The following is a 12,163-nucleotide window of genomic DNA, read 5'->3' on the forward strand; positions in this document are numbered from 1 at the left end:
ATCAGATTAACTAAAATAGTTGTTTGAGAATCTGTTGACCAAGTCTAAATCATATTGTAAGTGTGTAGGTGTGCACTCATGCTCTTAAACTGTACAATAATCATGGCACAAATCCAGAAAACCTCAGTTATTACAGGCTTCAATAAAATGTGATGGGCCTCTGTGTACCTTTATGATACTCTCTTGTTTACAAGGTGTGTAGAAAATACTGAAATGTGGATCAAATTAATGGCATATGTAGGACAAATAGCAGCCCATTCCTCTTGTACTTTATTTGCAAATCATACAATATAGGGGAAGCTATATTATAGCTATAGGGGAAATATGCTACTGAAGGAAATACTGTCCATGCCAATTATTGAAAAGTCTGTAATTTAATTTATTAATTAATCATCTGTAGCAACTTTCGCTGAGTAATCTGCAGTGTGAATGTAATCTGATTATATACTGTTTTTGTCCAACACTAAAATATGTCCAGCAGCTTTATCCAGATTCTTTTCTGTCTATGTCTTACACAAATCAACGTGTTAAAATAATAAATGTGTCCACAAAAAAGGTCCATGTGTGTGAGATTCAAGTATTTTGTTAGACCTTTGCGATTAGAAACACAGTAATTGCATGTAAATGTGAGAGAATTCAAGTGTTTCTCAACCTCTTCCTGCCCTTCCGCAATGAGGCACACAACATACTGTCGCCACCTGAGTACCTCATCTGATTGGCTAAACTCGCTTAGCCCCACCCTCTTCTGATGGTCTTGGTGAGATTTGATTGGCTGAAAGACGCTGTCCTGCTCCTGAACATGCATTTCGGGGCGTGTCCATCTGCAGACTGATGGATACATGGATGCTCCGGACTTAAATTAAAAGCCACCGTGTTTTCTGCACCTTCTCGTCCGACGCCGGTAAGACTCTACAGTTACTGTGTTACTCCTTAAACAGCACTGAACTTTTTATATTCGCCATATTCTTCTTTAAAGCCTTTGTTTTTTTTCCGCGTTGACACGTCGCAGGTAAAGGTGAAGGTCCCTGCATGGACAGCTGAACTTTGTCTCTATGTGTTTTGACAGAAGTCGCAGTTACATGATACTAGAATTCACACATTACCGCCATTTTAGACATAACCGTTCCCTAATTGCTATTAAAATACAGGTATACATGCATTAAATTACGCATTTAACGGAGCTGGTTGAATAAAACACATTTTAAAGTTATTGTTTTGAATATACAGTACATATTGTAACTACTTTGTGTGTTTGTATGAGATAGTATAGCGTGTAAAAAGCATAGCATTTTGGCTGTTATGTACAATATTACTTACTGGCATTAGTACACATTGGGGCTTAGGGCCACTATTAATCAAGTATGAATCTAGTACTATAACTAAATAATATAATATAATAAATTATAATACATGTGTAATTGATAACTTAATTTGTAAACTGAACATCTTTGGTTTCTGGACAAAATAAAACAAACTTTTTGGAAACATTGACCTACTAATTTGTTAATAGAGAAAATAATGGACAGATGAAAGGATCTTGAAGAAAATGAACAGTTGCGACTTAAGTTGAATTTCCAGTGTAAAGCACAAAGGCCTCAGGGGTTTTGCTTCAAAGCAGCACTGCACCTCTTTGTTGTGTTCACTTGAGGTCAGAGGTTACATTGCAGACATTTATGGTCTGTTTAAGGAGGGTCTTACAGATGTTAATTGCAGGATATGTTCTATGGAACACCATACTATGTCTTTCTGTATTACATATATATAACATGTATGTAGTTATAGTATTCCCTTTTACAAATAACGTGTGGACATCAGTGTAAATTGTGTTACTTTGGCATTACTCCTTACTGGGTTTTTTTGTTTGTTTTTTACAGGAGTCCAATCATGAGGCGCAGCATTCAAGACTCCAAACACCGATCCTCACACACCACAGAGCAAGAATTTGGAGGAACTCTTGGTGAGTTACAGCTATGCATGTGGGGAATATCAAAATGTAATGCAACTATTTATCCTGAACAGCTGATGTCCTACTGACTCTATCTTTTTTGCATTTAGAGTAGCATTTATTGTTTCTTTATTATTCTATGATACCTGGCTGGTGGACTATTAAAATTGGCCGAGTTATGTTATTGACCATGCTAATACAAACGGAAAATTTAAATTAATGTTTTTACCTAATAATTACTGTAGTGTGAATAAGAGCGATATTGCAGCATTTTCTGATACTCAGATAATCAGTAATCAGATTAATTCAATTCAGTTTATTTATCAGACTCATGTCCAAAACAATTAAGACGTGTGCAGTATTCCAATCTTTGTGACGTAGCCAGCAGTGTGTGTGAGTCATAAACAGCCTCTGCTCTTTATCATGGGAACAAAATGGCGTATACCTTCAGCAGCCCATGAATCAGTCATATTCAGATGAAGGGATGAACAATATTTGGATTATTTTTGTGTCCATGTATACTTGGTCCTCCTGCTTAACTACTGTCTCCTAACTCTTTGTCCCAGGTGCCATATGTATTCCCATCTTTCTTCCGTTGACTGTGCTGTTACTGATAACTCTGTGCCAGTCCCCTGATGCCGCTGTCCTCCAGTGGCCCCCTCTTCTTCCCTCCAGTGAGCGGCTGTGGGACCCTCTGGCCCCCATGCTTGTTCTGGGATGGATGGCTCTGCATGCTATCCTCTATTTTTTTCCATTAGGAAAGGTATGAGACACTCACACACAGCCTGGGCAGAGGTTCAGCTTACATTAAAAATAGCTGTGGCTTTGATTAATTGTGGGAAAAATGTTTTGAAGTCATGCTGTCGGGTGATCATTAGTAGTTAATGAAATGAAGTTTGCATTTATTAAATTGTTTTGTTAGTGTAATGTCAAAGTGGATTATTTGGGAGGGTTTAGTAGTTTACATCTCTGCAGTGTTTGCAGGTTAATTTCTTACCTTGCACACTTGTCATGTGTTACACTCTAACATCACAGTCCGTCCTTAAAATGTCCTTTGTTTTCCACAATCATTTCGTGTCATTAAAAATAACTTTTTGCAGGTGTCTGAAGGACTGGTGCTGAGGGATGGAACTCGCCTCAAGTATCCCATCAATGGTACGTTTGATGTTGCAGAGTCAACAACAGGCTTTAATAGTATTTACCCCTAAAAAGATGAGTCAAAGGAAAAACCATAATACTTAACTATTACACCTATGTTTAAGGTCCAGTGTGTAAAAATTCCAAATCTACTGCTGAGACTGCAGATTGTAACAAAAGGAGGACTCTTCCCATCCCTTCCCCACGCATGTCAAGGAACTATGGTCGCCTCCGCTTACCAGAATAGATACTGCTTGTCTCTACTGCTTGTTTTTGTCGAAAGCTTCAGCTTAAAAATGCAAAAGCAGCCCTTGGCTGGTTTGTCCATTTGGGCTGCAGAAGAAATGTTCCGTAGTGGTTAGCACTCTTGCCTTGGCAGCAAGAAGACAAGTTCCTGGGTTCAAGCCCCGATTGGAACAACTTCGGAACAAGGGCCTTTCTCCCTGTGTGTGTGTGGGTTTTCTCCGGGTTCCTTCCTCCCACAGTCTAAAAACATGCAACATGAGGATTAGGTGAATTGGGCACTAAACCGTAGGTGTGAGAGTGTGAGTGAATGGTTGTTTGTCTCTATATGTGGCCCTGTGATGGACTGGCGAACTGTCCAGGGTGTACCCCGCCTATCACCCAATGTCATCTGAGATAGGCACAGCACCCCCGTGACCCTCTGGTGGAGGATAAAGCGGTAGATAATGGATGGATGGAAGAAATGTTCCATCACAAGATGGCGGCCATGCGTAAATACATATACAAGACTCTTTCTAAAATGCCAAAATGCAAAAGCCACAACGGAAGTCAGCAGTTGTGGGGGATTTTCACAGCACATACAAGTTTCCGGGGAAGTATAGCTGGCTGATGTGGAGCTTTACTATTAGGAAGCAGAGGAATGTGCTGAGTGGGTTAGGTTAAGGCTTGAAGTGAGTCGGTACTTTTGCATTTTGAGTACACAGTAAAAATACCATCCACTCTTAGAAATAAGGGTTCCAAAAGGGTCCTTCTACAAGGGCTGAGGTTCTACCTGGAACCATTTGCTTCCTTAAATCCCTTCCCTGAAGAAAGGGTTTTTCAAGGGTTCTTGGTAACACTAATGGTTCCAGTAAGAACCATTTTTATCCAGAGAACCCTTTAAAACCCTTTTAAAAGGGTTCTTGGTGGAGCCCTCCAAAAGGGTTTCATGTGGAACCTTCATAAAAAGGTTCTACCTGGAGCCAAACAGGGTTCACCTCTGAGGACAAGCCGAAGAACCTTATATGGTTCTACTTAGCACTTTTATTTCTAAGAGTGTATACTACTTGTGCATGAAGTACTTTGTCCAATAAAATTGAAACTACTCATAAAAATGTTGGTACTTCATACTTCAGACATCATACTACTTCTACTACATGTACAAGTAGTATGAAGGTAGACATAGAAGAAAAATTAAAATAAGTTAAGGAAATATGAGTATTAATATGCAAAGAAAGTTGCTATATAAACTATAGCTTCAATGACAGATAACTTAAAAAAATATATATTTTCAGTACGTTGTGTTCACTTTTGATAGGACTTTAATTTGAAAACTGAAAATAGGACTGCTTGGTTTTTCAGTAAATGTACCGTAAAAACATCGGCACATTTCACATTTAGCAACGGCTGATTTGACCATGGACCAAATATGATCTGAAACACATGCTCATATTTGTTTTGCTCTCCTCTCAGGTTTCTATGGCCTGTGCATCACTGGTGTGTTGCTGATGTTGTTCTTGGGGCTTGGAGCTCCTCTCGGGTTTCTGTTTGAGCTGCTGTTGCCTCTGGCGATGTGCGTAACAGCGCTGTCATTCCTCCTCTCCGTCTACCTCTACGTCCGCTCCTTCTGGGCTCCTCCCCATGCTCTCGCTTTGGGAGGCAACACAGGTGAGAGTTGAGCTCCGTCATTAAAGGAAGAATCTGCTCTGAATGAGGTTAAAAACAGCTACAAAAGATGGGCTCTGGTTCTGCATGGCTTTTTTTATCCTTTAGTGCAGGGGTTCTCAAAGTTTTGATACCTGAGGGCCAATTTAGGAACCCAACATTGGACTGAGGGCCCGGCAAAGAAAAAAAAAAACAGAACTAAATCCCATTTGTAATCATTTTAATGACCAGATTGCAGTTCTACACTTTAGCGTTAAGTAATTTAAGCGTTAATATAATGACACTTTTTACATTTACTGGGTAATTACCCAGTATTTTGGCCATTGTTCTTACCTTCTAATTACAGGTTAATACCAAGTAACACATTTCTGTTACCATATTATTTACTGGGTAAATAGCTAGTAATTGGGGGCTGTGGCTACCTGCTTATTACCCAATAATACACTAAAATTCACCATATAGAAACCAGGTATATACCCAGAATTTGTGTTTACACTTATGGGTCTGTATCCAGTAATGTCCAATAAACATTTAACAAGTTTAGTAGCTCCTGGATTAAAACTATTAACTGTAATTCATTGCGGGCCGCCAGAAATGTTTCTGCGGGCCGCCATTGGCCCCCGGGCCACACTTTGAGAACCAATGCTTTAGTGGATGATATTCTCATGGGTAGTTATCTAAGCTCAGTATGAGCCTGCAGTCTGATGGAAAACAGTGAACAGTGAACATTCTCTTATAAGTAAGCAGACTAGATTGTTTAGTGCCAAGCTATCACTTGATAAAGTGATAAAACTAAACAGTGCAGGAAATGTGAAGCATGCAATGTGTCTGATATACACAGAATGTAGGATATAAAGGTCAAATGTTTAAAAAAAGCTAGATGTTAATTTGTTATTGTTAGCCATCATTTGTTTAAAACAAATGAAAATCCCATCTGCTGCAGATACAGAGGTCAACGGATATGGAGTTTACAAAATTATTACAGCCAATGCCGAATGCATAATATATTTGGCCATTTTTCTTTTCTTCCTCCATCTAATAAAATATAACAGTTTAATGTTTGCACTGCAGTGGTCTTTAACCTCTTCTTCACGGTTGCCCCCATTCACGGATTCCCATTTCACTTTGTGTATTCACACTATTTATTCACAGAAAAAAAGACAACTGTGTTTCAAGTCTTCCTGCGGAGGGGTTAACATTCCTCCCTCTTGTTTTATTTAGGAAATCCATTATATGACTTCTACATTGGACGGGAGTTGAATCCTCGCATCGGACGCTTTGACCTGAAATATTTCTGCGAGCTCAGACCAGGACTTATTGGCTGGGTGAGTTGACCTGCAGAAAACCAGACACTGATAAATGTGACATTGGGGGTAACTTCTTTAAACAAAAACACATTTGTACTCTTACCCTTTATTTGTCCATTTATTTGTTTCTATTGCAGGTATAAACATCAATTCTAATCCAATACATGTTTTGTGTCCAATCCAGAAATTATCTACTCATGGTCCACAAGCTGTCTGTGTGTGTGTGACCTGTAAACAAAAAATCATCCAGTGTTTGTACACAGCTCTTTCACTGTTTATTTGAAACAAACATGTGCTGAGCCACACAACCATTTTCAGCACGTCAGAAATAGTCTGCATCCGTGTTCCAACCTCTGTTTCTCCTTCAGATTCTACAGGCTGTCACAGAGCTATACCTCGAAAGTAATGAAAATAAAATGAATGATTGAGATTACAGTATCTTGCCAAGGATTGCTGTTAATATAGCAGACCTAACATTGATTATTTTCGTTGCGAAAAGCAAAGTGTAAGGTAAACACAGTGTGTAGCATTAAAGTGGCTTATTTTAGCTCATGCAGACACATGAGCTGCTACTTCATTTGTTCACTTTGTGTCACTGAGGTAAATTTGAATGCAGGATTTTAACCGCTTAAGTCACAAGATAGCAGTGGATCTTGGTCATCTTGTCCAGTGATTAGTGTAATTTTCTTGACAACTTGTATGTTTTTTTGGGTGCAAGAAAACCTCTGAAGAAGCACTGAAAGGAACTTTATTAATACTACTACTACTACTAATAATAATAATAATACCAACAGATGGCGATGTTGTTCTCTTCTGATTCTCCACTGCAGTTTGCAGTCTGTTTTACACTTTTCTCCCTGCTGAGTTAACACACAGTGTGTTGGGGTTACAGAGGTGGACTTCATTGTCTTTGTCTGACTCATCAGTTCAAATTGGACTAAACATAGAATTTCCATTGACAATTGCAGGTAAATAATCTGACATTCATGTCAGAGTTGCAGCGAGGCTCAGTTTATCTTCGGCGATGACAAAAAGCAACACAGGCAGTAAAAGGATTGGAGAAATTTAACAGGTCCTTGTTTTTCCTTCGAGCATAAACAGTAAAAATCTTTGCACATCTGAGTGTTTTAAAGCTGTGTGCGTAGGAGAGGATAGAAAAAGCTTCCACCAACTGGCTACAGACAGTATGTGGGAGACTTTGATTTCCTGACGTATGTTAAAAGTTTAATCCAGTTTTATTTGGATAGTACCAAATCACAACATACATTGTTATCTCAAGGCGCTGTTCATACAGTAGTAAGGCAGAGACATTTACGGCGTTATAGAGAGAAGAGAAACCAACAGTTCACACAGTGAACAAGCACTACACTCTTAGAAATAAGGGTTCCAAAAGGGTCCTTCGACAAGGGCTGAGGTTCTACCTGGAACCATTTGCTTCTGAAAAAGAGAAAGGGTTCTTAGTAACACTAATGGTTCCTTTAAGAACCATTTTGATCCAGAGAACCCTTTAAAATCCCTTTCCTGAATAAAGGGTTTTAAAAGGGTTCTTGGTGCAACCTTTATAAAAAGGTTCTACCTGGAGCCAAAAAGGGTTCTCCTATGAGGACAAACTGAAGAACCTTATATAGTAACCTTATATACAGAACTCCCTTATAACAGGAAGACATCTCTGACAGAACCAGAACAAATTATTTAATGGATTGAATAAGAGTGATGAATTACTCTTGCGGTTTCTTGGACCTAAGTGAACTTGTTTAGACATGTTTAAAAGCACTGAGGTCCAGCTGATGTAACTGTATATTTCTTTCTTTCATCATCAGTGTATTGTCAAGATAGCAATTGTATGATGTTTTTAGGGTTCACATTGCATTGGAGGGATTGCTAAAAAAAATTTTTTTTGAAAGTACTTAGCTAAAAATGCTCTATTGTCATGTCAAGTAATAAGAAAATTGAAGCACTTAAGATATACATTTAAAAAAAAAAAGCCCTGTTGTGTTGTCCATCAGCTACTAAGGTTACCGTTGATTCAGATATTTAAAACTTTAGATCATGGTCATGTAAGATAGTATTACTATTGCGTTGTAAGCTTCTGCTTCAAAATGTGAAAAAACACATGCTCTGGCTAGTTTGTATTATTCATATACCGATATTCTACTCTTTACACTACTGTTTGGCCATTCACCCTTTCTCTCACCCTTTCTAACAGCGCATCTATTTTCTGTCACTCATCCTTCACACAATGCCTGCACAGCCGTCAGGCAGTGCAGCAACGTGGGGTTAAGTGTCTTGCCCAAGGACGCATCGACATGTAGACTAGCGGAGCTGTGAACCAAACCCACAGCCTTTGAGTTGAAAGACGACTCTACCACTGAGCTACTACAGTTGTCGCCAATGGTTTGTCCATTGAATGTTGGAGAAACATGATGGCACAAGATGGCGGCCTCCGTACAACAAGGCCCTTACCTGAAGATCATATAAAATGCTTATCTAAGGTTACAAAAACCTAGTGTGGTTTATTCAAAAATAGCAAATAATAGTAATGATAAACCCACCTACATGTTTTACACTGGACCCTTTAGTGACTCTCCTGAGAGCTGAATACCGTTTGTTCCTCTACATCATACAAATGAGCATAATATACAGTATAGTGCTGGTGAGGGCTGATGGTCAGTGTTCACTTCCTCTCAGGTGGTCATCAACCTCGGCATGCTGATGAAAGAGGTGGAGCTTCGAGGTTCACCCTCCCTCGCCATGATAATGGTCAACAGCTTCCAGCTGCTGTATGTGACAGACGCTCTGTGGAACGAGGTGAGAGCTCAGCACAGTCATTTAAAAATTGATGACACTACAACATAACACCAGAGATATTTATCGGTCTTTCTGTCATTTGAGTTTGACTCGATCTTGTGTGACTTTCATAGGAGGCTGTTCTGACGACCATGGACATCGTGCATGATGGTTTTGGCTTCATGTTGACCTTTGGAGACCTGGCCTGGGTTCCTTTCACATACGGCCTGCAGGCAATGTTCCTGGTCATGCACCCACAGACCATAAGTCCACTCAAAGCAGCAGCTATAATTACACTGAATGGTAATTATAAGTCAGATGATTATTTCCTATGGGCTGAAAAATGTTGTGTTGTTAACAATTATTTATTTGCCATCAGGTATTGGATACTACATTTTTAGAAAATCCAACTCACAGAAGAACCAGTTCAGAAGAGACCCCACACATCCAAGTGTTTCAAGTCAGTTATTTTTCAAAATTTCTCCCATTGTGTTTTCTGAAATTCTGAAATATACACGTTTCACATCTTATTTCTAATGGTGTATATCAGGGTTTCTCACTCCAGGTCCTGGAGCAACACACCTGATTCAAATAAATGGGTCATCAGGCTTCAGCAGAGCTTACTGACGAGCTGACCATTTGAATCAGGTGTGTTTGAGCAGGGAAACATCTTAAACATGCAGGACAGTGGCTCCCCAGGACCAGGAGTGAGAAACTGAGAGGTTTCTCAATAGTGTTTTTATGTCCAATAGAATAACAATCATTTGAACCATGAAAAAGCTGAAAGCTGATGGCCCCATCCCCATTTCATATTTTAAAAATGTCATAATTTTCCATTTAATTATATACAGTAATAGCAAGGTTATGGACTAAATGCTAAAAAAAAAAAAGTAAACGGAAAAATTTATTTATCAATTATTGCATTGATAGAAAAAATGTTCAGTATATTTCCATAATTCTCCAGGGACTAAATTACTTACTAGTTAGTAGAGTCCATCACTTAAAAGTTGCAACATTGCCATAAGAATGTGAACTTTTGAGCATTTTGAAGCCTTGTTGGTGTTTTGCAACTGGGAGTTCAAATGCGTTGCCTGCAACCAGGCCTCTATTAGAGGATACCAGCTGTCAGTCACACTGGAGTCCACTCATTATGTACTATATTTTACTCTAAATGGGAATACAATTTACAAAATCGCCAAAAGAGGACCTGAAACTTGTGATTGAGACAAGAAATCGACTTATTTCTTGCAACCAGCAGAGTTGCCCCCTGACGGTTATTGAGTATATTGGCACTTTGTGATCGACTCAAACGAGGAAACTGGGAGACTCCTTTCATTTATTATACACACTATATGGGTGGCAGCGAGCATTTAGTTAGTGGACTGTTTCCAGAAGTAATAACATTTATTAGGTTCTCTGAATGCTTCTTGTAGCTGCTCCTTAAACCTGAAATTGCTTTGGACACAGAAGAAGTGATGAAATTATCCGAGGGTTCCTTGAATGCATCTTATGTGCCTGCAAATGATAGGCAGAGGCAGCTCAAAACATTGGGCGTTATTAGAGCCAAGGTCAGCAGGTATGATAGATTGTAAAATATATTATTGGAGCATATTATTTGGCTCAAACAATTAATGGGTCAACCTCTAGTACAGGTATAAAATAGGTTAAATGAATTTGCTGTTTGCAACAGAATGGAAAGGGAGATACAGAGTTATTTCTGAGATGACTCTCAAAGGTAATACCGAAATACCTGTTTTTCCTCAATTCTTTGCAGGACTGGAGACCATCGCCACAGCAACGGGGAAACGGCTGCTCGTATCTGGCTGGTGGGGTTTTGTTCGTCATCCCAATTACCTCGGTGACTTGGCCATGGCCCTGGCGTGGTCTCTGCCATGCGGTAAGGCAGCTCAAAAGCCAACACTAGGCTTAAGTTTCACACATGCCACACAGACACGAGACGAGCCTCGAGAGTTTTTATTAGAAAACCTGGATGATGTCGGGGCTAAATCAGGACCCTGATGTCGGAGGGGGAGGGCACTACAGGTGCATGAGGTTTGGACAGTTACAGAACATTTATCTTTAGATTCTGCATAAAGGAGCAGACTTTTGTATATGTATGTGTGAAAGGGTTGTATTTTAGTTTTGCAGCAGGAAAACTAAAGCAGGAAAATGCATATTTCAAAAGGAAAAGTACTAAATTTATACATCATGTGGTTTCCAACACTCATTGTCATAGTGGGTCTATATGAGTGTATCCAGTATTATACTGTGTCTGATGCTGATGTAGAAGAAATGAAGACAGTAACCATTTGTCTCTGAAAGGCCTCATGTTCCCTTGAAAACTCCCTAAACATCATAACTGTCAGGCTTTTGTTAAAGCTGACACTCATTGATATTCAACTTCATATGACTCAGTTTTGTAGCCACCTCTGTAACTGAGTTGTTCAGTCCTTTCTCCCCGAAACAGCTAAATTATTCATTAAGAGACAGTGGATAATGATTATTTTTCTTCTCTTTTCTTTAGGATTCTCACATCTGCTGCCTTACTTCTATGTCATATATTTCACCATATTGCTGATCCACCGAGAGGCCCGCGATGAGAGACAGTGTCGAGGAAAATATGGACTAGCATGGGAGACCTACTGTCGACGTGTCCCATACAGGATCTTCCCTTATATATACTGAAGAAGGACAGCAGCTAAGAGGAACGAGACCAAATCTGTCACAGAAAAACCTGTGATTCTGCATAAACCCAGCAATAAATATTTACACGGACCACAGATAATAACCAGTGCTGCTCTTGCTGAAAAGTAGGTCTTGTAAAATTTTTAAATTTATGCTGTGCGAGCCTCTTGCATTTAGAGGCTCTCAGTAAAACATGGCTGCCTGTGGGGAAAGAAGAAAAAAAAACAGATTTCATCTTAAAAGATACAGATTAGAATTTTAAAGACCAAAGTTGACACAATTGAACTTCCTCAAGGAAGCAGTTATGGATCAACTACTCCTGTGTGCTGTGACAAAGCAACACAAACTTCAGGTTTAAGTAGAAATAGGCTGTCTAATGGCAAGAAAAGTTTAGATTCTTAAGATATAGACTCAA

General features: G+C 39.3%; 1 protein-coding gene across 1 annotated transcript; it reads left to right on the forward strand.

The window, feature by feature from the left end:
* Nucleotides 1-1,884: 1,884 nt before the first annotated feature.
* tm7sf2 (transmembrane 7 superfamily member 2) lies at nt 1,885-11,748 on the forward strand (the record flags this gene model as incomplete). The annotated part of the gene is made up of 10 exons (XM_083910777.1): nt 1,885-1,957; nt 2,512-2,708; nt 3,046-3,100; nt 4,778-4,972; nt 6,191-6,294; nt 8,965-9,084; nt 9,198-9,366; nt 9,443-9,523; nt 10,838-10,960; nt 11,588-11,748. 10 exons carry the CDS (start codon nt 1,885-1,887, stop codon nt 11,746-11,748), a joined length of 1,278 nt encoding a protein of 425 aa, XP_083766903.1.
* Between the last annotated feature and the right edge of the window lie 415 nt (nt 11,749-12,163).

The sequence above is a fragment of the Microchirus variegatus genome, assembly GCF_963457635.1.
Source record: "Microchirus variegatus genome assembly, chromosome: 2".
In the NCBI taxonomy this organism is placed as follows: domain Eukaryota; kingdom Metazoa; phylum Chordata; class Actinopteri; order Pleuronectiformes; family Soleidae; genus Microchirus; species Microchirus variegatus.